General features: G+C 55.3%; 1 protein-coding gene across 2 annotated transcripts; it reads right to left on the bottom strand.

Moving 5' to 3' along the window:
- Nucleotides 1-45: 45 nt before the first annotated feature.
- Nucleotides 46-18,823, bottom strand: PRR35 (proline rich 35). 2 transcript variants are annotated; one of them, XM_015877451.1, is made up of 5 exons: nt 18,745-18,823; nt 15,575-18,647; nt 15,267-15,465; nt 3,411-5,120; nt 46-2,459 (listed from the first exon to the last, which is right to left on the bottom strand). In XM_015877451.1, the coding sequence occupies exons 4-5, from the start codon at nt 5,027-5,029 to the stop codon at nt 1,529-1,531; spliced, it is 2,550 nt and encodes an 849-aa protein (XP_015732937.1). In that variant the 5' UTR covers nt 5,030-5,120; nt 15,267-15,465; nt 15,575-18,647; nt 18,745-18,823; the 3' UTR covers nt 46-1,528. The 2 variants fall into 2 exon arrangements, with proteins under 2 accessions (XP_015732937.1, XP_015732939.1); XM_015877453.2 differs by lacking the exons at nt 15,267-15,465; nt 15,575-18,647; nt 18,745-18,823 and adding an exon at nt 11,020-11,379.
- Between the last annotated feature and the right edge of the window lie 3,252 nt (nt 18,824-22,075).

Below are 22,075 nucleotides of genomic sequence, written 5' to 3'. Positions count from 1 at the left end.
AGTGCATGCCCCTGGCATGAACACAGCAGACAGCAGCAGCCCGCGGAGGTTTTTCTTTTTAATGGTTTGGTTTTCATTTTGTACATTCGTAAAACTGTGAACAATAAATAGTGTGTGGTTGGCCTCTACCTCCTGCCTGCCCCCTGGCTTAGTGCGGAGGCAGGAGAGGCCGTGAGTGATGCAGCGAGGGCTGCGGGCACCGGCTGCCGCCCCAGGCACCGGTGAGTGGGGGGGGGTCCCAGGTGGGGGTGGTGGGATGGAGCCAGGGACTGGTGTGGGGAGGCAACCTGTGCTCGAGCAATCCATCAGCTAAAAGGGAGAAAGGCAGCACTGTGTGGTGGTCTGGGCACAGACCTCCTGCTGAAGCCCAGGGCTGGTGGTCTGGGAGCCCAGCTCCTTCTCTGGTGTCTCAGACCTCTAAGATGCCCAGGATCTGCTAGGAAATACAACGTGCTGCTTGGGGCAGGGAGGAGATGGGGTTTGGGGTGGGCAGAGAGACCCAGGAGTGGTTCTGTTCCTCAGAGGAGGTAAGGGCTGAGTGGGCAGGGGTGGGTAGCACAGAAGCTGCATATCTCAAAGTCCCTTTACAGTTGTTTTCAGCATCTTTGTGTCTTGAGCAGCAGGGCTCACAGCACCACCATCTCACCCCTTTTGCTGTCCTATTTACCATCATTTGGGAGTTTAGGACTAGTGGGCAGGAGCTCATGGGAATGGTATCCTGCAGGGACATGGGTCTTTGTGAGGAGCATGCATCATATCTGCATGGGGAGAGGCCAAGGGGGCAGAGGGAAGGAAAGTCATGTCTGTGTAAAGGCAAGAAAAACAGCTGGACACTGGAAGAACTATGGGCAGGAACGTGTCCCTGCAGCCCCGCAGTACCCATGCATGGCAAGTCCTCTGGACAGAGAGCTCAGCACCCAGATGTGGAGCCATGCTTTGAGGCGAGATGGCTATTGCATCTTCTTGTCGCTGTGGCTGGGAAGATGTTCTTGTCTTTACAGTGTGGGAGGTACTTGGCCTCTGGGTCAGTTCATCTGGGTGAACACTTCCCTTCTGTGACCCTGAAGCCACCATGGGATGAAGTTGTCACAGCTCTGCTCTGTACAAAGGTGACAGACACAGTCTCTTGAGCACAACCACATCTGGACCCAGGCTTGGTCTTGCAGACACCCCATTTGTGGTCCCACCCCTGCTATGGGAGCTGGGTTGCAGAAGTCCCTGAGAGTCTCTGATAAGACTGGATGAGCCTTCAATGGAAAGCTTGGTGCTTTTAGCAGCTCGATTTTCTTGCCTGCTAGTGACTTCCCTTCCAAAGGGAGCTCCAGGACCAGGGAGCTGAGGCTGTTGAACATGCAGAGCCCAAAAGGACAGTGGGGAGGGGGTCACGGGCTGGTTTCTTACACTTTATGGAGTCAGGCAGTGGTGAAGCTTTCATCTGTGGGGAGGAGGGATACCGGAGAGCTGGGACACTAGGAAGGTCAAGCATGAGGTGGCTAGTGAGATCCAGGAGCTTTCAAGCAAGGTGGAATTAAGGGTCAGCATGCAAAGGGCTGTGGACACACACCGTGTCTGTCTCACTGGGAAGGCTGCAGGACAGGGAGCGCTGCATGGCCCGGCATCCCAGCGGCCCATCCTCAGCAGTGACGGGGAGCGGAGGGCCCTGGGTGGTGCTGGATCTGCCATCAGAGCACAGCAGGACGCTGGAGTCCGCCTCGCACTTGGTGGTGCGGCTGTAGTAGGGCTCCATGACGTGCCGTAGCTCCAGCGGCATGGCGAGGGGCAGCACCTCCGCCTTGATCACCGCACCCAGGTGGGGCTCAGAGGATGCCCGGAGGTTTTCCGAGTGGCTCATCTTGATCAGCAGGTCGATGGTTTTGTTTTCAGCCTCCAGGAGGCAGCTTGGCAGCCCCTCCTCATCTCCAGCCTCAGCTGGGGCTGAACATTTGTTGAGGGCTCCTTGGTCTTTGCCATGGAGCTTCTCCATCCCCAGGCCTACACTGCATGTTTCCTTCTTGGTCTGCGGGCACTTCTCCAGGCCCTCAGAGGGTCTCTTCACCGAGAGGTCCAGGGGCCCCTCGTGGGGTTTGGAGGCTTTCTCCAATGCCTGGTGGATGTGGTAGAGCTCCCTTCGGATTTTGACTAGTTGATCCCTCAGCTCTTTCTGCCCGGGAGTGTCCTCCTTTGCCAGGTCAGACAGTTTCTTCTCCACCTCCTGGTACTCCTCCAAGGTTTTGGAGAGGTCCCCAATAAGCACCGTTGCAGCCTCAGAGTCTGTCATGGTGGCAGAAGGTTCTTGCTCTCTGCTCTGCTTGCAGAGGCTGTGCTCAGGGGCAGCACCTGCACAGGGCAGGGCTTCAGGGTCTTTGCCCCTCTCAGGTTCCTCAGACCAGCCTGCCAGGACATCCATGTGCCAGTGATCCAGAGCCCTGGGGATGTGGCCGGTGCTGGCCCTCAAACCACTGCAGAGAAGAAATGGATACAACGATTAGAGAGATCACTGGCTAAATCTTTGGAGTACATGCAGGACTGGCATTAGCAGGTTCAGCACAAGCTCCTCCATGTGTGCTGCCAGCATGAGGACCTTCCAGGAAGGGTGTTGGGCTGAGCCTGCAGAGATCTGGCTGGATCTGCTCCTGGCTTTGTTCTCCCAGGAGGGAGATGGACCCTAAAATAGGCTGTTTTGTGCCTGCCTCCAACATGAGCCTACACTGTGCTGGTTAGTGATGCCAGCTCAGTTGGCCAGACCTGTTTTCTCTTACTTGGAGCACTGCGGGACAGGTGGACACGTGCACTAATGTGTATCCAGGTGCAGAGGATCTCTGCAGCCAGCCTGAGAACGGGGAAGAAGCAAGTGGAGGTAGAAAAGCACTGCGTGCTTCTCCAGTGAATGCTCCTCTGGGTGCCAAAAGCTGCTTTCTGCAGTGACATTTTTTCTTGGAGCCACAGCTGGACTTGCACAATCAGGGGAGGAACTGAGATTTTGTTAGAAGGAGCTGTGCACATTTCTAGCCCGGGGTAAAAGGAAATGTTTGGAAGCGTGACCCTCCCTCTGGGCTTTGGAAGCAGAAGGCAAATCAGAGGAATGCAAATGTGAATGTTTAAACCATCGTTCCAGCAACTGTGAGATACTTGGGGACCTAAAAAGGAGGTTCCCTGGTGCCTGGGGAGAGCAGGTCCACACTGCACAGACAAAAGGGGGAAATCAAGGGGCAGCAAGCAGTGACACAGCCCAGCTGCTTGGATGCACCTCGAGGCCAAATGCCCTGCTCTGCTAAATGCACCACTGGCCTGGAGTGAGCTGAGCTCCTGCAGCACCTGGCAGGAAGGGGTCATCAGGGATACAATGGGGTATGAAGATGGTGCTTAAGGCCAGCCAGATGTAGGGAAGAAGGAGACTGAGGACACCTTACCTGCTCTGATAGCTGACTTTTCCAGGCATCAGCATTTCAGATCCTATCAAATCCAGATCATTGGAAGGGAGCTTCCTCTTCAGGTTGTTGCCTGTGGGACTGCTGGTCTCCAGGCAGGTCACTGCTGTCAGCTCTGCCTTCTGGATGCTGCTGGGGGCAAAAGTGGCATCCTTCATCCCCCCCAGGTTTTGGAAGATGTCGGTGGTTGGCTTTTTGCGCAGGTTGTTGAGTCCCAGGTCCGGGTTGCTCTCCTTCTCTTGGGGCAGCCATTTGTCTTCTTCCTGCCCCAGTATGTGTCCATGGCTGAGCTCAAGGGCTGGCTCTTCTCTACCACCTTTGGGCCAAGGAAAGCTTGTTTTCAGCACCGGTACCTTCAGCAGCCCTGGTTTGGATGGCTCACTGGGAGTCTTGGCTTGGGGAGGGGTGGGCATGACCGAGCCCACCAGCTGCTGGGCCTCCGGCTTGCTGGAGGACATCTTGCCTTCTGCAGAGCTGAAGGTGTGCTCAAAGAGCAAAGGGTAGTAGAAGCGAGGCAGGAAGGCAGAGCGCTCGGGGCTCTGCAGGGGCTGGAAATGGGAAGCATGTGGGTGCATCAGCTGGGCCGTGGAGGCCAGGAATGGCAGCTGAGCCAAGTGCGGGTGTGTTGTCGCGCTGCTGGCCATGGTGGGGCTCAGGTAGGAGAATAGGTTGGGGTTCAGGGGATAGTTGATGCCCAGCAGTGAGAGGTTGAGGCCCTGAGGTTCGTGGTAGTCACTGTAGGCTGGAGGTGGGTAGCATGGGATGATGTTGCTGTCGGTACAAGGTGGGGAGACCTCAGGTGTGCTCCTCCTTTGCCCATTTGCCACCAGTTTCCACTGCTCCATGAGTATCCCACCACTGGCCAGGCATTTCTTTGGCACTTTGCAATGCTTTGGCTTAGCTTCTAGGTCCGGGGAGGCCATTTCTCTGCTCTTCATGACATGGTTCTTGAGGGAGAAGACATCAGTGATGATAAAGTCAGGCTCCACCTCCTTGCAAGGCTTCTCTCTCTTGTTCTTGAAGCCAAAGACCAAAGTGTTCACTTCTGGTTCAGCTGGATCACCTTGGCAACCTGCCTCTTCATTTTTCTCCTTCTTTTCCCCCGCATCCATCTGCCTCAAGAGGCCAGCCACATCCTCCTCCTCCTCTTGGAATGGGCTGCCTTCTTCCCCAGCCCCTTCAGCAGGCAGGATCTCCACTCCTGATGCCGACTTCTCCTCATGGCCACCCCTGCCTGGGGGCTGCTTAATTCTTCCTGACCCTCCCGATGTGGCCGAGGAGTCGCAGGTCTCTGGCTCGTCCTGCCGCCCGCGCAGCCGCGTGGCCTCGGTGGCATGGAGGAGCCGCAGCTCTGGGTGAAGCAGGTTGCCCTTCTTGTAGGGCCAGTCAGACTCGATGAGGAGAGAGAGGGAGTTCTTGCACAGGCTGTACTTCATGTGGTTGTAGAGGTGGGATTTCTCCATGCACGTGAAGGGGCACTGGAAACACTTGTAGTTGTAGGGTTTGCCCCATGGCCTCGGGATGTAGTGGGGCTTTTTTGGCTTCCTCTCCTTGTGTTTGTAGACAGAGGTCAGCTTGCAGCCCACGTCGTCCTTGGACATGGCAGTGGGTTTCTGGAGATGGCTCCTGGTGGGAGCAGAGAGGCTCAGTGCCTAAATCTCACTCTGCCTCCACCAGGAACTTCTGTGTGCCCTGGAAGGAGAAAACATGAGAGCTGGTGAGCTGTCAGCCCTGCCAAGTCCTGCTTGTATGTGAATACTGTCAAAGAAGGAGTTCAGACTGACAGGGTAGTTGGGGAGAGCCTACAGACAGACTGAGTGTACCCCAGCATTGCTACTCACTGTCGGCAGCAGCATCTCCAGACTCCCACAGGCACCTGGGACCACTGAAGGAAAGGTAGGACATCAAGAACAGTGTGGCTGAGCCTATTGGAGAAGCGATGACCACAGCTGGGCAGCCAAGACTAGAGCTGTCAGGGAGGTTCCGGTGGCCATGGGCATTTCTTCCCACTGGACCGGTGTGCACCCAGCCCAGCCCAGCCACAGCCTGGCTGCAGCACTCAAGGGCTGTTTCAAGGTTGCAGTCTCAAGCATCATTAGCATTCACAAGCACCCTCTGCTCATGCCTTGTTCCTAGGGTGGCCCTGCAGACTGTGCCTGCAGCCCCACACTCAGCTGCTGGCTGCTGGGCTGGACGATGCTCTGTATGCTGGGGGACTCCCCTGTGCTCTGCTTCCTGTGCTTCCACCACTGAGACCATAAAGCATCACGTTCTCCCATCATACCCAGCCCTCTTCCCCAGCACCCTTCCCAGCTCCAACCCCTGAGCCCCACGTAGGTTCACGAGTCCCAGCCGTGGCTGTACTGCATTGCCCCATTGAAGGGTGATGAACACAGAGAGACCGAGTGGGAGCCACACAGCATGCTGTGTGTTTGCAGGTCAGTTGAACAAACATTTGGTGTTTATACACCAGAGGCAGATTAAATCTGTGCTGAGAGACTGGAACTGCTTGTTCCATTCTTGCACACCCGACCCTCCTCCAGCACTGCTGCGGAGGTGTGCAGATGCCATGGAGTTGTCCCACATGGGGACAGGGAGTGACTCCACACCACAGCCACCTCCACCTCCTGGCACTGCAGAAATGAATGACGAGGTGGGGAGCAGGGGAACAGACAGCAATGCAATAGGAGAGTTCCCCATGTGAGAGCCATGGGCCAGGGGAGGAAGGCTCAGTGCCGCAGAGGCATCCCCAGAGCTGGATAGGGCCCCGCAGAGCTGGGAGCCAGGCGTTGCGGCTCCTGGTTGCTGAGCAGTTCCCGCACCAGCAGATCTTCGTGGTCTGTTGAGTCTCGCTCTGCCACAACGCATTATTTCCAGTGGGCTGTCAGCTGCGGCCGTGCGGGGCCGTGCCTGGGGGCAGCGCTCGGCGGGGACCGCGCACCTGTGCCTGGGAATTGCAGCATCCCTGCTCTCCTCCTCAGGACATGGGGAGGGGGGCATGGTCAGATGGAGGGAGCGGAGGGGAGAAGAAAGAGATGGAGAGACAAAGGCAGTGAAGAAGAGAGAGATGCTCAGGAAAGGGATCTGCAGCCCCCAGCGCTCCAGCACTTTAAAAATCCCAAACCCAGCCTGAGCTCCAGGGATAGAAGCAATATATAGGATTCTAGGGGCAGCTTGTCTGGATCACATCAACAGCCTGTCCAGCTCATGTCTCTAACAACAGCCAAAAGGAGGTGCCCAGTATGTAAGGCAAGCATCAGTGGTACCGCTCCAGTTTCCCAAACCTTCAGCTCATCTCCATGTTGGATGTGGTGCCTCCAAGAGCAGCACACACCAGCAGCCCTCCCCTCTGTGTGTCTGCATGGGCTTCCCTGGAAGCCACGGAAATATTCAGCCCCCAAATCATCCTGCAGTGAGGATTTCCCCACAAATTTCCTTTGACACCCCCAGTTGTGTGGCTCACCATGACAGTCCTTCATAACCACCTCCTTTCCAGGCAGAAGGTGGGCACAATGTGAACTGCTGCAGACCACTGTATGTAGTCACAGCCATGTGCTCAGGGGAGGGAGAGGCATAAAAGCTGCTGGAATGAAGTGGCCTGGTTCAAAGACCAAAGCATGGGTCCACTGGAGAAGCCCTGCCACTGCAAACCTATCCTGATGCTTTTGCAGACCCCCATGAGCTTTTCTGTTTGGAACAAAGACCCCACATCTCAAACCGATGTCCTCCCTTTGGCCCCTGGGTCCTCCCATGCTGTGTTTGGGCTGTCAGGGAGCCACTCCACCATGGACATCAGTAGCCATCAACCTTTCCTAGCTGGCATGGCTTGGAAGCAAGGGCATGGGATTGTTAACAAATGGCAGTGCTCCCTGCACTGCCATTTGCTAGCAGCAGTTTCTGTAGCAGGGTGCTGGCTGCCCAAATGACCACGGATGGTCACCAGGATGGCACAGAAGGGAGCATGGGGGACAGGGCTTTTCTATGGGATGTGGCGCTTACACCGACAACCACAAAGACCATCCCCTTCCTGCCATTAGCCACAACCCTCCATTATGGTGCTTCCCATTTTTACCAGTGCCAAGGCTGGAGCAGGCAGAGATGCTTTGCGAGATGAGGGGTGGTGGCAGCGGCGAGCCACTGATCAATGCAAAGCACTTTCCCTACACTACATGCTTTTGCTGCAGGGGCTACTTAGTGGATATCAGGACCTTTTTTATTTTCATAGCCTGGGGTTGCACGATCTGAGCTTTTAAGCATTTATCAGAGCTTGGGATGAGGGCAATTGGCCGTGGCAAAGCAGCAGGGGCTCAAAAGAGGGGGGAAAGCCTGGGAGTTCCCAGCCTCCCCACACCTCACCCCATGCAGGGGCTGAGCACTGAAATGCCCACACTTGCAGGTAAAATGACAGTAAGAGGTCATCCTTTGGTATCCCCACACTGGGAGATCTGACACTACTCCCACCTTGAGTTGTGCCTTACTTTGGCTCACACTCCACTGAAAGTGCTCATCTCTAAATAGATTTTTTTCACCTTTACATGCCCCAAACTGCTCTCTAGGCACAATGTCCAAACCCAGCTCGCTAAAAATTCCCCAGCATTTGGGTTCCCAGATGTTTGGGTTTCCAGCATTTTGGGAGATCAGGAGGTTTGGTTCCCACAACCCCATTTCAGTGAGCACCTCTGCCTTCTGCCCACCCAACCCTCATGTTTCCTCCGGGCAGCTCCCCACTGCGTGCCACCCACAACACCTTCAGCACACAAATCTTGGACCCAAATTGAGGCTCCAAGTTCTCTCCTCCCTTTCGTGCCCTTGTTCAAGGAGTGTTCTGCATCTCTCACCTCTCCTCTGCCTCCATCCCCAAAAAGCAGCCGCTTCTCCCCGCTCTGTTAGCCTGAAGACTCCCCGAGGCAACCCCAGCATCCTATGAGAAGCACATGCGGTGGCAAGCGTTCAACCAAGCGACAATGGGTTGGAGTCGTTGTCTCCTGCCCTCCACCCATGGCACACAACTCAGAGCCTCACAGAGAGATGAGATCAGGCCGTGAGAGCCTCCAGGCTACTCTCCATAGAGGCGAGTGCCCTCCACCGCAGTGGCTTTCCTCCCACAGCCCTTCCTGCCGCAGCCCTCTGGGGGAGGAGGCAGGTCCTGGTGAGGAGATGTAAGGCTGTCTCTGCACATTACATCAACCACCCGCACAAGCTTGTGCTTGGCCCCCACTGCAGGATTTTCCTGCTCCTTCCTCCACCTCCACCTGTACCTGCTAATGGAGCGCCGGGAGACCACGGGCTCTCTGCTGGATTTAATGGCTCCATTGCAAACAGACTTCCAGATGTGTGAAGACATCCATCTCCAGCAGCTGGATGGAGGGGAAAGTGACTGTGTGCAAGCCATGAAGCCAGCAGTGCGGCTGGCACCCAAAAGTGCACAGAGAAGATGGTGCCCACAGCTGGCACGGTGACTAGGGGAAGAGGATGAACATCTGGAAAGAGCTGGGAGGGCTTGAGATGTGCACGCATCTGGATAGGAAGGTACAGCCCAGCTCTCCTACATGGTGAAGTTTACATCACGCCTGTGATGTGCAGGGATCCCACCTGCCACAGCCAGAAAAGTCATTGTATTCCAGCTCAAATCCATGCAGTTTGTTTTCAGGCACAAAGCCTTCACTCCTCCTTGCCTGCCCACCATCTCTCTTGCATTCCAGCCTTCTTCTGCTCCTAAACATGCCCATTGCTGTAACCTCTGCTGCAGGAGAGGATGGGCCTCTGGGCAACTGGATGGGGCTCTGAGCATCCTGATCATGTTGGGGGTGACCAGCCAATGGCAGGGGGTTGGAACTTAGTGGTCTTTTTAGTTCCTTCCAACTCAAGTCTTTCTATAATTCTATGACAATTCTATGATTCTGCAATTCTACTCAAGGCAATAGTGATAAGTTAAATAGATATTTGTGGGAGGGGATGCTTCAAGTCCTCAGCATGCAACACAGACTGCAGCACCAGTGCTGAACCACAGGCAGGGGCCACTGCAGGTTGGAGCCCACACCCCATGAAATCCAGCCCAAGCGGCTCTGGCTTCCAAACGATTCCAAATGTGTCAAAAAGGGAAAAGGAAAATGCTTTGCTGCTCCCAGCTTCCATCTCCCAGCACCACTTTCCTACCCCAGGCTCCCAGTGTGGTTTGGGCTGCAGTACAGTGGTGAGAGGTGGCCCTGCATGGGTAGCAGTGCTTGCCTGCAGAGCAGCCCACCCAGGGCTGTATGGCCAAGCGATGACCAGGAGGAGCAATAGCCTGAGGCAGAGCCACCAGGACAGCGCATGGGGATGTTGTTAGCAGGGGCTGGGGATGTTGTTAGTGCCGTAAGCCAGGAAGGCAGCTTGTTAACTCCCTCAAAAGACCATGAGAAATGACCACAAAGCCACAGCTGTGCACATCCCAGGCTGGGTGCAGCCACCCTGCACTGTGTGACTCCAAAGGGACCACTGTGTGCATCCCTGCTCCAAACAGGGTCCCTGCTGAGGTGCTGTGAGCTGATCCTGTAGTACCAGAAAGGCTCCAGGGGAAGCTGAGAGGACACAGGGGCAGCCCTCAAACTTCCCTTGGGCTGGCCCTGGGGCTGGACACCGCTGTGACACATTTGGGACCTATCCACCTTGAGTCCTTATCCCTGTTATAAGAGCTGCAGAAAGCCTCTTGCTGTGAGACGCTCTGCACTGCATCGCCCATTCTTTTAATAGTCAAAATGACTGCAAACAAGCATTACAGTTGGACTAGATAGCCACAACACTCTGTTCTACAACCTTATCGCTCGGCACCATTAACCACTGCAGTAAGTAACTGAGCAGCCCCGCTTTGTTTCTGTTGGGCAGAATTTAGAGGGGAAAAGTACAGACGCTGCAGATAATATTGCCTTACTGCTAACTCTCACCCTGCCCCTATTTGTGCTTCCCTTTCCCAACAGTAAATACTCTAAGCCTACAGGAAACCACTGCTAGTTCTATGAATGCAGGGAGGTAAATGCAGTCCTTGTGCAGGAGCACTCAGAGCAGCTCCGTGCTCACACTCAGTGCTCTGCTGCACACCACACGGCAAGGGGAAACCATCCAAAATCCTCCACAAACTTGCAATTGTAAAGGACTCGCGTGAGCAAATCCCCAGCAATGGCAATTGAACATGTCATTAGGAGAGCCACCCGAGCAGAAAGGCCCCATATGACCTCCCCGGTGCCGAGTGCCTTTAATAAGATGAAGCCGCAACACTTTGCAGGGATATTGGTGATGGGAGCAAAGAGCATCACTCTGGAAGGACTGCACCACACGCCGAGTGGTCTCCCTGCTCCTGCATCTTGCTCAGCCCTTCCTGGTGCCCATTCTGGTACCTGTCCATCCCTCCCATTCCAACCCCAGACTCACAGCTCTGGGCCTTCGGTTCCACCAGGCTGGACCTTTTGGAGAGGTACCAAACCAATGGGAGACAGCAGCTCACACCTCGGGAGAGTGTCCCCCTCTGGGTCTGCTATGGGATCCTGTCCTTGGGGTCACCCTCAGCCCCTGCCCACCCCTTCGCACCCCTTCGCATCAGCTCAGCCCCACTTACAGCTCAGCCCGTCCCGTGCTGCAGGCTGGGTGCAGGGCAGGTGACTTCGGATGCCGCTCCCGAGCATTTACAGGGCTGTTTGCAGACAACATCAAACTCGGGAACAGAAGCGCAAACCCAGGAGTCATTCCTCCTCCTCGCTGTCCCTCCCCACCCTCTTGCTTGGTCTCATTTGTGCCGATTTGCCCCGCAGGCTTCACTCTGATTTGCTATGGCCCTGGCAGAGCAGTGTCGGGGAGGAGGTGCGCGGGGCCTGGGGGGTGGACGGGCCAGTGGAAGCCTGGCTTGCCAAAAGCAGCTCAGCCCCAGAAATTGCCTTAATGCACACAGACGGAGCAGGCTGGGAGCGAAACCAGCTGGGCCGGGGGAGGATGTGCTCAGTGAGCTCATGGCTGGTTCAGGGCTGGGTGCGTGAACGGCTCGGGGCTGCCTCCTTGCACCACTGCTCAGCCCCATGGGGTGGCATGGGAGGGAGGAGAGGGCTGGAGGAAGAATCCCCTCTCCCTGCCTCACCTTTTCCCATCTGCAGGCAATGTGCTGAGTGCCAGTCCAGCTCTCTGCAGCATTTATCATTTACCCACTCCATCCCCACCCCAGGATCCCCATGCATAGTTGAATTGCCCCAAACTAAACCTTCCCTAGAGTGCCCGATACTCTGTGACAGCTCCTCTCTGTGGGGCCAAATGAGGGGATCATGTCTCTGTACTGCTGCCCCACTGGCTCCCCATCACCCAGCCCCATCCCTCCTTCAGCATCTCACAGCCCGGCAGGTTCCCAGTGTCAGTGCCAAAGCTCCAAAGCTCTGGATCCAGAACAGCACACAGCAGAGACCTGCAGCCATCTCCAGTGCCCCCCTCGTCTCCCCACTCCCCGCCTTCACTCCTGTCCCCTTCCCAGGCGTCTTGCAGGCAGCCAGCCCCAATCTGCCGCGGCGCAGGGCCACCTGTGCTGGCTGCCCACGCCATCTGCGCATGGAAGGTCGGGGACAGACGGCTGCCACCCCCAACTCTGGGCCAGCAAGAGAGGGAAAGCCAGGGGGGCTCGACACACGGCTGCCTCACTGTACCCCACAGTGCTGGCACCTGGTGACAGCATGGCAGCATCCCCTGCACTGGCTGCTCCATAGGTCTGCAATGGGGGAAGTGATGGGGGGGGGGGTCTGAGCCCCTTTGGGGTGCCCAGAAGGGCAGTGATGGCCAGAGCGCCCTCCTACCTGTCCCAGCTCAGCCCTGCAACACGCTGAGAGCTCATGGCTACACCGGGCAGCGGTGAGTTAACTCCTGACCTCAGTGAGCCCCACAGGCACTGCAGTGGTGGCTGCCCGCTGCCGGCCGGGCACGCTGATGAGATGATAACAGAGCCTGCCCGGCGCCTTGCTACAGGTAGCCGGAAAGTTTTCTTCATTGCTGGCTGCTGGAAAGGTCAAGGCGTCCTCCTCCTCCTCCTGCAGTTCTATTCCTGGCCCCTGCCCTTTTGCTGCTATACACCGGACCCAGCTGTGCCATCTTGTGCCATCTCAGTGCAGCCATAGCCCTGAAGTGCACTGGGAGGGATGGGGTATGGCAGTGGAACAGCTGCAAGCGTGGAGCTGGGAGCCAAGAGGTGCTGCTGGTGTGCCCTGCTCTACTGCCAGGGTGGGATCCAGAGCTGGGTGATGGGGATGAGAAGGGAAGCTCAGGTCTGGCAGCCAGGACTGGGGAGGGGGGAGTGCTGGCAGCACACAGACCATCCCAGGGGTTACCAATGGCCAGGCTGCAAAAAGGGATACCCCCAATACAACAGGATGGACCCTGAAAATCACTCTTCACTTACACACTGCGGATTTTTGATGGAGACCTTCATGGAGGGGACCAAGCCTCAGCCCCAGCCCGACCCTACCACCCTGCAAGGGCTGGGCTACACACAACCCATCCTAAAGCACTGGGCCAACCTGGGGAGGGGCCCTGGGGAGCTTCCTCACACCACTTTGTTCACGGAGCAAAGATATTCCCAGCCCTGAATTTATAGATTGGCCCTTAAACTAAAACAACCTTCGGGGACCAGAAAAACAAAAGTAGGTTTTGGTTCTGTTTTGTTTTGTGTTGTATTTTTCTTTCCTGCGTAGACAGCCTTTGCCCAGGAGGGGTTAGCATGAAAAATGCATGTGGGGATTGGGGGAGAGGGGGGGTGCAAGGAAGCAGCTATCGATCAAGCAGCTCTGAAAGCCACACAGCTGTGCGCCTCTGCTGTGCTCCCCGGCACTGCCCTGCTGCTGCTTGGTGCTGGGGAGGGCTCCACATCCAGGTGGTGCTGTGGGCAGAGAGGAGCTGGAACCCCCCAGCCCCTGTCCCATCCATGCAGGTGAGCTGCTGGGCGGCTTCTCTCCTCTACTTCTATGCTTTTCTCTTTCCCTGTATCCCAGTCTTGCTGATGCTCGGGGCAGGTCTGCAGGTGGGCTTGGAGGAGCACGGAAATCATCTGTGCTGCCTCTCCCCATAGGAAATAACAGGAAATAACCCCCTCCTGCACACATGAGAAAGGCTCAGGCCCTGCTCCCCACAGCTGGTGGATGCAGTGGGTCAGCTCGGTCACCACATCAAGAAATGGGGAGCAGCAAGGGGCTGGGGAGGGGGAAAACCCACTGGCAGCTCTGCTTCCCCCTCTGTGGGTTTGATTTTTAACCCCTCTGAGGGCAAGCAGAGCTTCCATCAAAACCTTAATTCTCCTCCACTGGGTCAAACACACTATGGGAATTGCTCAGGCAAATTGTCAGAGGGTTTAACAGGGTTTGGGACCCCACCTCTCCTCAGTGACATTCCCTGCAGAACCCACTTGTCACCATCCCCAGCTGCCTCTGCAGAGGGGAAGTGCTGTTTCTGGCAGGGTGCTGAGCAGGGCCAGCAGGGCAGGGAGGGGAGAACACTGAATCAGAGTATTTGCCACCAGGGAGGGGTTTAGAAGGTAAAGCTCCAGCAGCAATCCCCTTCCTGCTACTGCCCCTCAGATGGGCTCCGAGCTGTGGGCATGGGAGAGGGGACTCCCTGAGCACTTCCAACTCTGCCACCATCCCAATGTCACCAAGCCATCAAGGGGAACTGGATCTCCACCTTCAGCCAGGAAAAGCTCCTGGCAGCAGGAAAATGCCAGGACAGCTTGACTCAAACCAGCAGCACCGCAGGGTGCCCTGCACGCACCAACGAGCCCCAGCACTTCTCTGCACCCACATCCTATGGGCTCCAATGAGCGCCCTCCTGGAAGTGCAATTTTAATTACGATCCATGCTGATACCCCAGCAAAAAGCCAGAAATGAGATCCCAGCCCGGCAGGCACAGCAGGGTGCAGGCAGGGAAACTGAGGCTGGAGCTCAGGAGCAGCCTCTTGGGCTCAGCCTGCTGCTGCCTTGAGCACTCACAGCAATTTGATCTCCTGTACACAGAAATCCACAAACACATTATTTGAGCTATTTTACCCCTCTTTGCCCCATTCACTGTCACAGCGCTGCTCTGGGGCTGCAGCGGCATGTTCAGGTTCCTACAAGTTCCCCGAGGTTCCCCAGCCCCAAGCTCAGCTGTGCTCCTTATTCTACCCACACCCTGACCTTCCCCCCCGCCGCTGTCAGACACAGCTGGGACCCAACAAATAACAGCAAAAAAGCCCAACGCAAAGTGCTCAGGCAGCGAGACCTGCCGCTGCCGATGGGAACATCGCCGTTCAGCGGGACACAAACTATCCCGGGCACGAAGTTTGTTCCCCAGCGCAGGGAGAGCCCCAGCAGTTACACACAGTCTGCTCCACGCTGACCCCTCACGGACGGACAGACAGACAGACACCCGCCCCCTGTGCTTTGTTCGCATTTTAACCGTGTTATCTCCAGCCCACATCCCTCATTCAGCCCGAGCCGGGAACAGTTTCCTTTGCAAGGGAGATTCCAGCACATGAAGGTGAAGGCATCCGGGCGGGAGCTGAGGGCTTAGGGATGGGAAAAAATAATAATAAAGAAGGAGACTAAAAAGTGCTTTTTAAAGTTGTTTGCTCTTGTCCTGCTCCTTTGGAAAAGGCAGAGAGCGGGTGCTGGGATCTGCATGCCATGTCCCAGGAGAAGGGATGCTCGCACGCAGGGAGCGGAGCAGGCAGCAAAGGGGGATAAACCTCCCCAAACAACCCTGCCAAAAGCTGCCCGCCTGCCTTAAAGCTGCTCTGCAGAGCGAACGGTCCCTCTCACCTTCCCCCTCCCAGCAGGGATCCCGGTGGGGGCAGCGGGGACTCACCTGCACCAGGGCTGCTCTCCCAGCACGGCTGAGCTCCGCCTGATGTTCGCGCTGTGAAAGTGGGAAGCGTTTCAGATCGTGCAGTAGGTTATATATTGTCTGCAAGTCTGGCCCTAGGGCGTCCATCAGTTGGTCTTGCTTTGCTCCTGCCCCTATATGGAAGGCAGCATCACATGCTCCGCAGCTCCCAGCGATCTGCCTGGCGAAAGGGGAGACGGAGATGGAGAGGAGAAAAAAGGGGGGAAGAAAATTAAAAGGATCTTCATCATGAAAGAGACAGAGAGAGAATTTCCCAGTGTAAAACCAACCTGCCAGAAATCCCCGCCCGAGCCGAACTTTCCCCGCTCTCCGCCTGTGATCGCGGCTCCCAGCAGCCGCTTTCATGTGCTCTGCGAGGCCTCCAGACATTCACGGCTCGCCTTGATCCCGCTGCTTCGCTGCCGGAGCAGGTGAGGGGCCGCAGCCCCGCTCACAGGTGCTGACTGCAAAACGCTCCGTGCCTCTGTGCTGTGCTGCTGCTGCCTGCGGCTCTGCAGCCATCCAGCCCCAGGCCGTGGGTTTTCAGGACAACGTTCTTCTCCATGGCATCTCCTGGTACCTGGTGCTGCTCCGGGACCAGGGCAGCCCCGTGCCAGGCGTGCACAAGGCTGCCAATGACCCTGATGGTGTTAGAGCATCTCTTGAAAGGAGAGGCTTCTTCCACCACCAGCCTCCCCAGCAGTTGGGATCCACTCCACGTTGTGCTGACCATGACCTTCTGGGCACCCCATTTTGTGTTCTTCTCCATCTAGTTTTAACTGTCAGCTTCTCTGCCCTCTGCCACTACTTTTCCCAAACGTTTCTACATTCATCTTGTTAAGGTTCAGAAATGAAGCATTTTTCATTAAAAACGTGGCCCGTTTCACCCTCATTCACTGCCCCCCCTTCTCCCCAAAATACCCCTCCGTGCACTGCATCTTCTGACTCTTGTTCCTAAGATTTTGCCATAGATGGAGATGTCCTGCCTGCTTTCTCATGGGGTAAATGTTCCCTCTTGCCCTGGTAGGACCTGGCTCAGTCCTGCTTTGCCTGCAGCCTGTGCTGATGCTGGCTGGGCACAGGTACCTGATAGACCAGAATTATCCTTTCCCCTATAACAGAGCTGAATTTCAGCTTTAATGCTCAAAGGCAGCATACTTGCACTGAAGCCCTCTATGCCTATTATTCTGCTGCTTGTAAGTGAGTTAACACATTTTGGACACCTGCAGAGCCTTCACAGCTGGCTGAATGGAAGCCTCATTTCTTGTTGCTGAGGGGCCCAGGAAAGCTGAGCCCTGGTGCAAACTCACACATTTTCTGTCTGTCTTGCTGAGCAGGCTCCTACATGGTTCTGTACTTGCAGGTTCCTACATCCTTCAGCTCAGAGCTGAAGACTATTTCCTCTTTGTCCAGCTGAAAACCCCACCAGAAAGGTATTGTCCATAGGTTCATTCAATCACGGATCATTAAGGTCGGAAAACACCACTACAATCATCCAGCCCAACCATCCACTCACCGATCCATGGCCCTCAGAGCCACATCTCCACAGTTCAACTTTGAGGATGGGGACTTCACCACCTCCCAGGGCTTCCTGTGCCTTAAGTTTGCAGCTGGTTTCAGGCTGGTGTGAGGAACCATCATAGCAAATGCCAGACCCAATATGGCAGCCTGCCCCATAGGGGGAAGTGGGAGGAAACCCTCAGCCAAGGGAAGGGATTTCCATCTTGCTGTGACCTCATCCCGTGTGGAACAGAGGCGTTGGAGACAACCATCGGTGATGGAAACCATCATCAGTGATGGAGAGCACTATGAGTGATGGAGAAGGCAGAGGCCCGGAGGGGGCTGGTGCTGCAGAGTCAGTTTATGCTGCAAGAGAGGAACTCCAGAGACTGGAGGCAGCTGCTCTGGCGGAGTGAAAACAGAGCTCACATCCCTCCCTCCTGCAATTAGAAAGATGGAAAAGGGGAACAGAACAGCTTCACTGATGACCTTTCCCTCTTGCAAATCTCAGCCTGCCTCACTTCATACACCAGCATCAGGAGCAAACAGCCGGGCTGGGACCTGGCAGGCCAGTGGTGGCAGAGAACTACCCAAGGAGGTTGGCCGCGTGTGTGTGTGTGTGTTCGTGTGCACACCAGAGTGCTTGCTTTCTTCCAGCCTGCAGGCTGCTTCGGGGAGGGGGGGGAGCAGGAAGGGTTAGCTTGCCAGCTTCTCCCGAGGTCCATTGAGAGGTGTCTGTAGGGCTCATCTCGAAGAATGTCAGAGTGCATGTGCTCCGCGAGACGGCCTTTCAGAAGGCATCAGTCCCGCTGTCACGCAGCGGACCGCAAATCAGGAGTGACAGCTGTCTCCGTGTGCACCATCCATCTGTGGCAAATGTGTCAGCAAGCTGAACACTCCCGAGGAAACTGCTACGGAGCTGGGGAGAGGAGGAGGAGGAAAGGGGGAGTGAGAGGGGAAAGAAGCTGCAGCACCAGGGGTGAAGAACGGCAAGGTACAGCTCTGCAAGGCCGAGGGTCCCAAGAGGTCCTGGAAGACAGAGGTAAATGTTGTGCAATGGGCAGCATCACTGCTGAGTGGAGATGCCTCATAAATATCAGCCCTTTGCCTTCCTGATCCAAGAACTTCAATGCTCTCCACAGGAATTCATGATGCCATAAAGCCCGTCCCAATGGGTGGCATTAGCTGTAACTTACAGTGGAAGGAACAGGACAAGTGGACTTGGCCAGGACCAATTGTTGAAGGTGCAGCAGTGCCCACATGGCCAGCCAAGGAATGGGTGAGGCATGGAGGACACGGTGAGACAGCACAGCTGTTCCCTCTTCTCCTTCTGTCCACATCCTCTCCCTCTTTCCTCTCCTCCTCCTGTCCATCCTGTCACAACAAATTCTTTGTCCTGAGTGAATTTGGGTAATCGCAGGCACAGGGATTGCTGCTGCTTTATAGCTCCTGTGGGACAGAAACTGTACAGCTAACAGAAGGAAGTCATGGCTTTCCTTTACTCTCTCTGCTCATCCAGTTCAGTCTTCCTTGAGAAAGCATTTCTTGGGATGTAAGAAATTTGGTGCCTACAAACCACTCAGGTTCAGGGAAGCTCAACCCAGCTTGTTTGTGTGCATTTCTGATGCTTTCCCAGTGACCCTTATTGAGATCCCAACCGTGGGATTGTTGTTCCAGCTTTGGTGAAATACCTACTAAGTCAAAGTACCAGAAAGATCCCAGGGACGTTATGGATGTGAAACTGAGGAATCCAGGGCACCTGCCAGAGCTCTTCCAGCATCCTAACCTTGAACACCAGCAACACAAGTTGTCCTGCAGTTGAAAGGCCAGTCTTCATTATTGGACCATGTAGCAATTGGACAGCTGGGTGCAAAGGGAAAGGTGTTACAACAGGGGTGTGATAACAGAAGGACCCACACAACAGAAAGGTGCTATAAAGGAAGGGAAGAAGATTGCTCACCAGTATGAGAAGATGCCAGGTTTGCAGAGGAAACCTACAAAAGGAAAAGATCTCCAACCAGAGGCAGTGAGCCCTTAAATGGGGGCTAACAGAGGTGCAGCCGGGCTCCACCCCTTCTGATCACAGCTGAAATGCCTTCAACTGTGGGTAATCTGAGGGCTGAGCAGGTCCTTTCCCCAGGTGCTCCATCAGTGGTTCAGGTCGGGACTCAGCAGTTCCCATACACACCAGAACTAGGTATAGCACCATTAGGGCTGTTTAGAAGGGGGTAGAAGACCTTTCAGCCCCATCTGGTGGGGTGGGAGGATAGAATCAGAAAAGGGTGTGTAGTGATCAAGCTATTCATCTTTCACAGGAGTTAATTCTCTGTGCTGGTCTCAGCTGTGGGCTGCAGGCTTCACTAAGCAGTGCTCCCTGGGCTGCTGCTGGTCATGGGTGGGTACATGGGAGAAGTTTTGTTTCCAATCTTGGGATTTCTGGCTCTATGTTCCCACTGTGGAGAGAAAACTTCCCTACACACCAGGCCACAGGACACTTGAAAACACCCATTTCCCATCCCAGAACTCCCAGCTCCCAGAATTGGGACAGGCTTCTCCAACACAGCGGGGAGGTGTCCTGTTCTCTGAGTGCTGTCAAGCGTTCATCAAACAGCCCTTCCAAACTTCCAGCCCGATGAGAGCATTTTCCCTCTGAATTCACCGGAGTTTCAAGGCAAACTTTCCAACTAAGGAGGCATGAAATCCCTGGCACCGCTCAGAACGAGCAGGACATCTCCCTTAGCAGCGTGGCACTGATGAGAAAGCCCCCAAAGCGCAGCGGTGACATTTCAGCTTGGCAGGTCCTGCTCACGGCCAGAGCACCGCAGAGGATCGATGATCTCAGTGCTTTGCACAAAGTCATCCAAGGGGCTGAAAGTGCAGCTAATGGCATTTCAATTGAAACGCTGGAGTAAGAACCTGATGGATTTGAGTAAGAGCCTTCCATCAGTTGTGCTTTTATACGCCATTTTTCAGCACCAAACCAAACAGTTAACGTAGCCATGGTGCTATGTATGGTTGGACCTGATGATGGAAAAGTCACCAGCAGCGTGGCTGTGATGTTCCCATACAGTCATGGAGAGGGGCTGCTGGGTTGGTGTTGTCCTTCAGGTTGAGGCCCTGGAGCCTTGCAGCAGTGAAGGAGCAGCAGCTGCTCTGCGTGCACCCACATCCACCTGGCTCTGCTGTCCTGGCATCACAGCATCCAAGGATGAGGCTGGGGAGGAGATCCAAAGCAATTTCTTTCTGCCCAGAATCTTCTGTTAAACCCTTCACAGATGTCCTGGTTGCCACAGGTCTTTTGCTGGCAGAGTTTCACAGGGACACGTGACTGGCATATAAATAACACGGCTCTTGGCAGCTCTTTTAGCTGCTCACTCTTCCTTTCTCCTGAAAGCTCTCCCAGGACTGAGCTTTGTTCTGTGCTTGGTGCCTTGGCCATTTGCTTGGCCAGGATGGACCAGCCTCACTCTCCTGCTCCCTCTCTCTTGCTTTTCCTTTCCATCTTTTTTCTTTCTTTTTTTTTCATTTTCTTTTCCTTTTATTTTTCCTTTCCCCTTTTTTTTCCCTTTTCTTCTTTCTCTTCTTCCCCCTCTTTTTCTTTTTTTTCCCCCATATCCCCATTTCATTTTCAGGTCCTGGGTGTTGCACTCTTCCCAGCTGTGCATGCAGCTCCAGTCTGGGGCCTCAACTCCCTTCCTCACCAAGTGCCCTTCATAGGGTCGATCCCAGACCCACACACAGAGGACCCCTTCTAAGTGCTCATTTCCATCATTTCCATCATTTCTATCCCCTTACAGATGACCAACAATCTTCTTGTTGGTCATCTGATCTCCGGAGGTTGACCAGCACAGAGCTGCAGCCTCTCCATCCCAAACCCCAGACCCCAAAGAAGAAGCACAGCAGCAGAGCCCCGTCCAGCAGCAGCCCCATCCTGCCCAGCTCACCTGGCTGCCACCCACAGCAGTGTCACCTCGTGCTGCCTCGCAGTGACAGCTGCAGAGCTGCCCCACATGCACTGCCCAGGGGCGAGGGTGTCCACTTGATGCACAGGTTTCTCCACGCTGCCTTATGGGCTCGGGCTGCCTTCAAGAGCCATTAACACCGAGGCAGGGAGAAACCTGCAACAAAAAGGCTCTGCAGCCGAAGCTTTCACTTCTGGGAAAGTCCTCTGGAGGCTGTGGAGGGGAAGGACCGGGGGGGTTTGGAGCAGGGGTTGTGGAAATGAGGCTTTCACAGCTGAAAAATCAATGATCTTTGGGCCTTTCCCTCTGACTGAGACAAAAAGCTTCACCAAACCTGTTCACACTTCTGCAGTTTTGACCATTTTACCCTGTGTGACTGAAATGAAACCAAGCGTTTGGGGAGATGAGGGACTTCAGCCTCGTGCCTTCATGGCAGCCAGGTGAATCTCTGGAGCCCCATTAGAGCTGGACCAGGGACAGGCAGTAAGCAGAGCTGGGAGAGGGAGCAGCTGATCCAGCACCAGAACCTGGCAGGGCCAGAGCTGGGCAGTGAGGAGCTGAAGGTGAGACTGAGCCAGCCGAGCTGGGGAGAACAGACCTCCTTTGGTTAACCTGACACATATTTGGAGAGGGTGGAAGCTTTGGCCGTTGATGGGAATAGCGCTATGGGAAGCTGCTCAGGAAGCTGCCTGAGCTGGCACCAGGTGATAAACTGCTTCTGAAAAGAGGGACACATTGCACAAGCCAAATCCTGGCTTGGGAACATCTACCAGGCAAGCAGTCATCTCAATAGCAGGCGCTGCCTGGAATGTCTTCACTTTTTAAAAGGACCATGGGGATAACCACAGCGCAGTGGAGCAAAGGGCAGCTGGCTGTAACCTGTGCTGCAGGGATGTGGAGGAGCAGCGGGTTCAGCCTCGCTGCACCTTGGGCTCTGTCCATCTTCTCTCTGCTTCTCGGTGTCTTTTCTGAGTGGCAGAGCATGGAGCTCAGCTCGAGCACTGCAGGCAGAGCAGCACCAGCTTCAAAGCAGAGCTCTGCTATGAGAGCTGCAGCCCTGGCAGCACAGGGAGTGGGCATCGCTCCCAAGCAGCCGAGGAAGAACAAAACAATCAAACGAGAGTGCTGCTGGAAGGTGCTTTACAAAGTATTTATGAAGCACGCTCTTTAAAAATGGATAAGGTGTGCAGAGCATCGGCCTTCCTGCACTGCGAGGCCATAGAGATGCTGTGTGCATCAGGATGTGCTGGGACCAGGGGGCGTGGGGATGCAGCATGTCCGTCGTTCCCATCGTCCATCCATCCACTCCATCCATACCATCATCATCAT

Source organism: Coturnix japonica, chromosome 14 (genome assembly GCF_001577835.2).
Source record: "Coturnix japonica isolate 7356 chromosome 14, Coturnix japonica 2.1, whole genome shotgun sequence".
NCBI lineage: Eukaryota > Metazoa > Chordata > Aves > Galliformes > Phasianidae > Coturnix > Coturnix japonica.
Note: the sequence above shows the minus strand (reverse complement) of the source record. Positions and strands in the feature narration are given on the sequence as shown.

Excerpts from the sequence above, each read along its gene's own strand:
- PRR35 (XM_015877451.1), bottom strand. The coding sequence starts at position 5,029 with ATGTCCAAGGACGACGTGGGCTGCAAGCTGACCTCTGTCTACAAACAC. Across the intron at positions 2,460-3,410 it reads AAAGTCAGCTATCAGAGCAG|TGGTTTGAGGGCCAGCACCG; the intron begins GTAAGGTGTCCT and ends TCTTCTCTGCAG.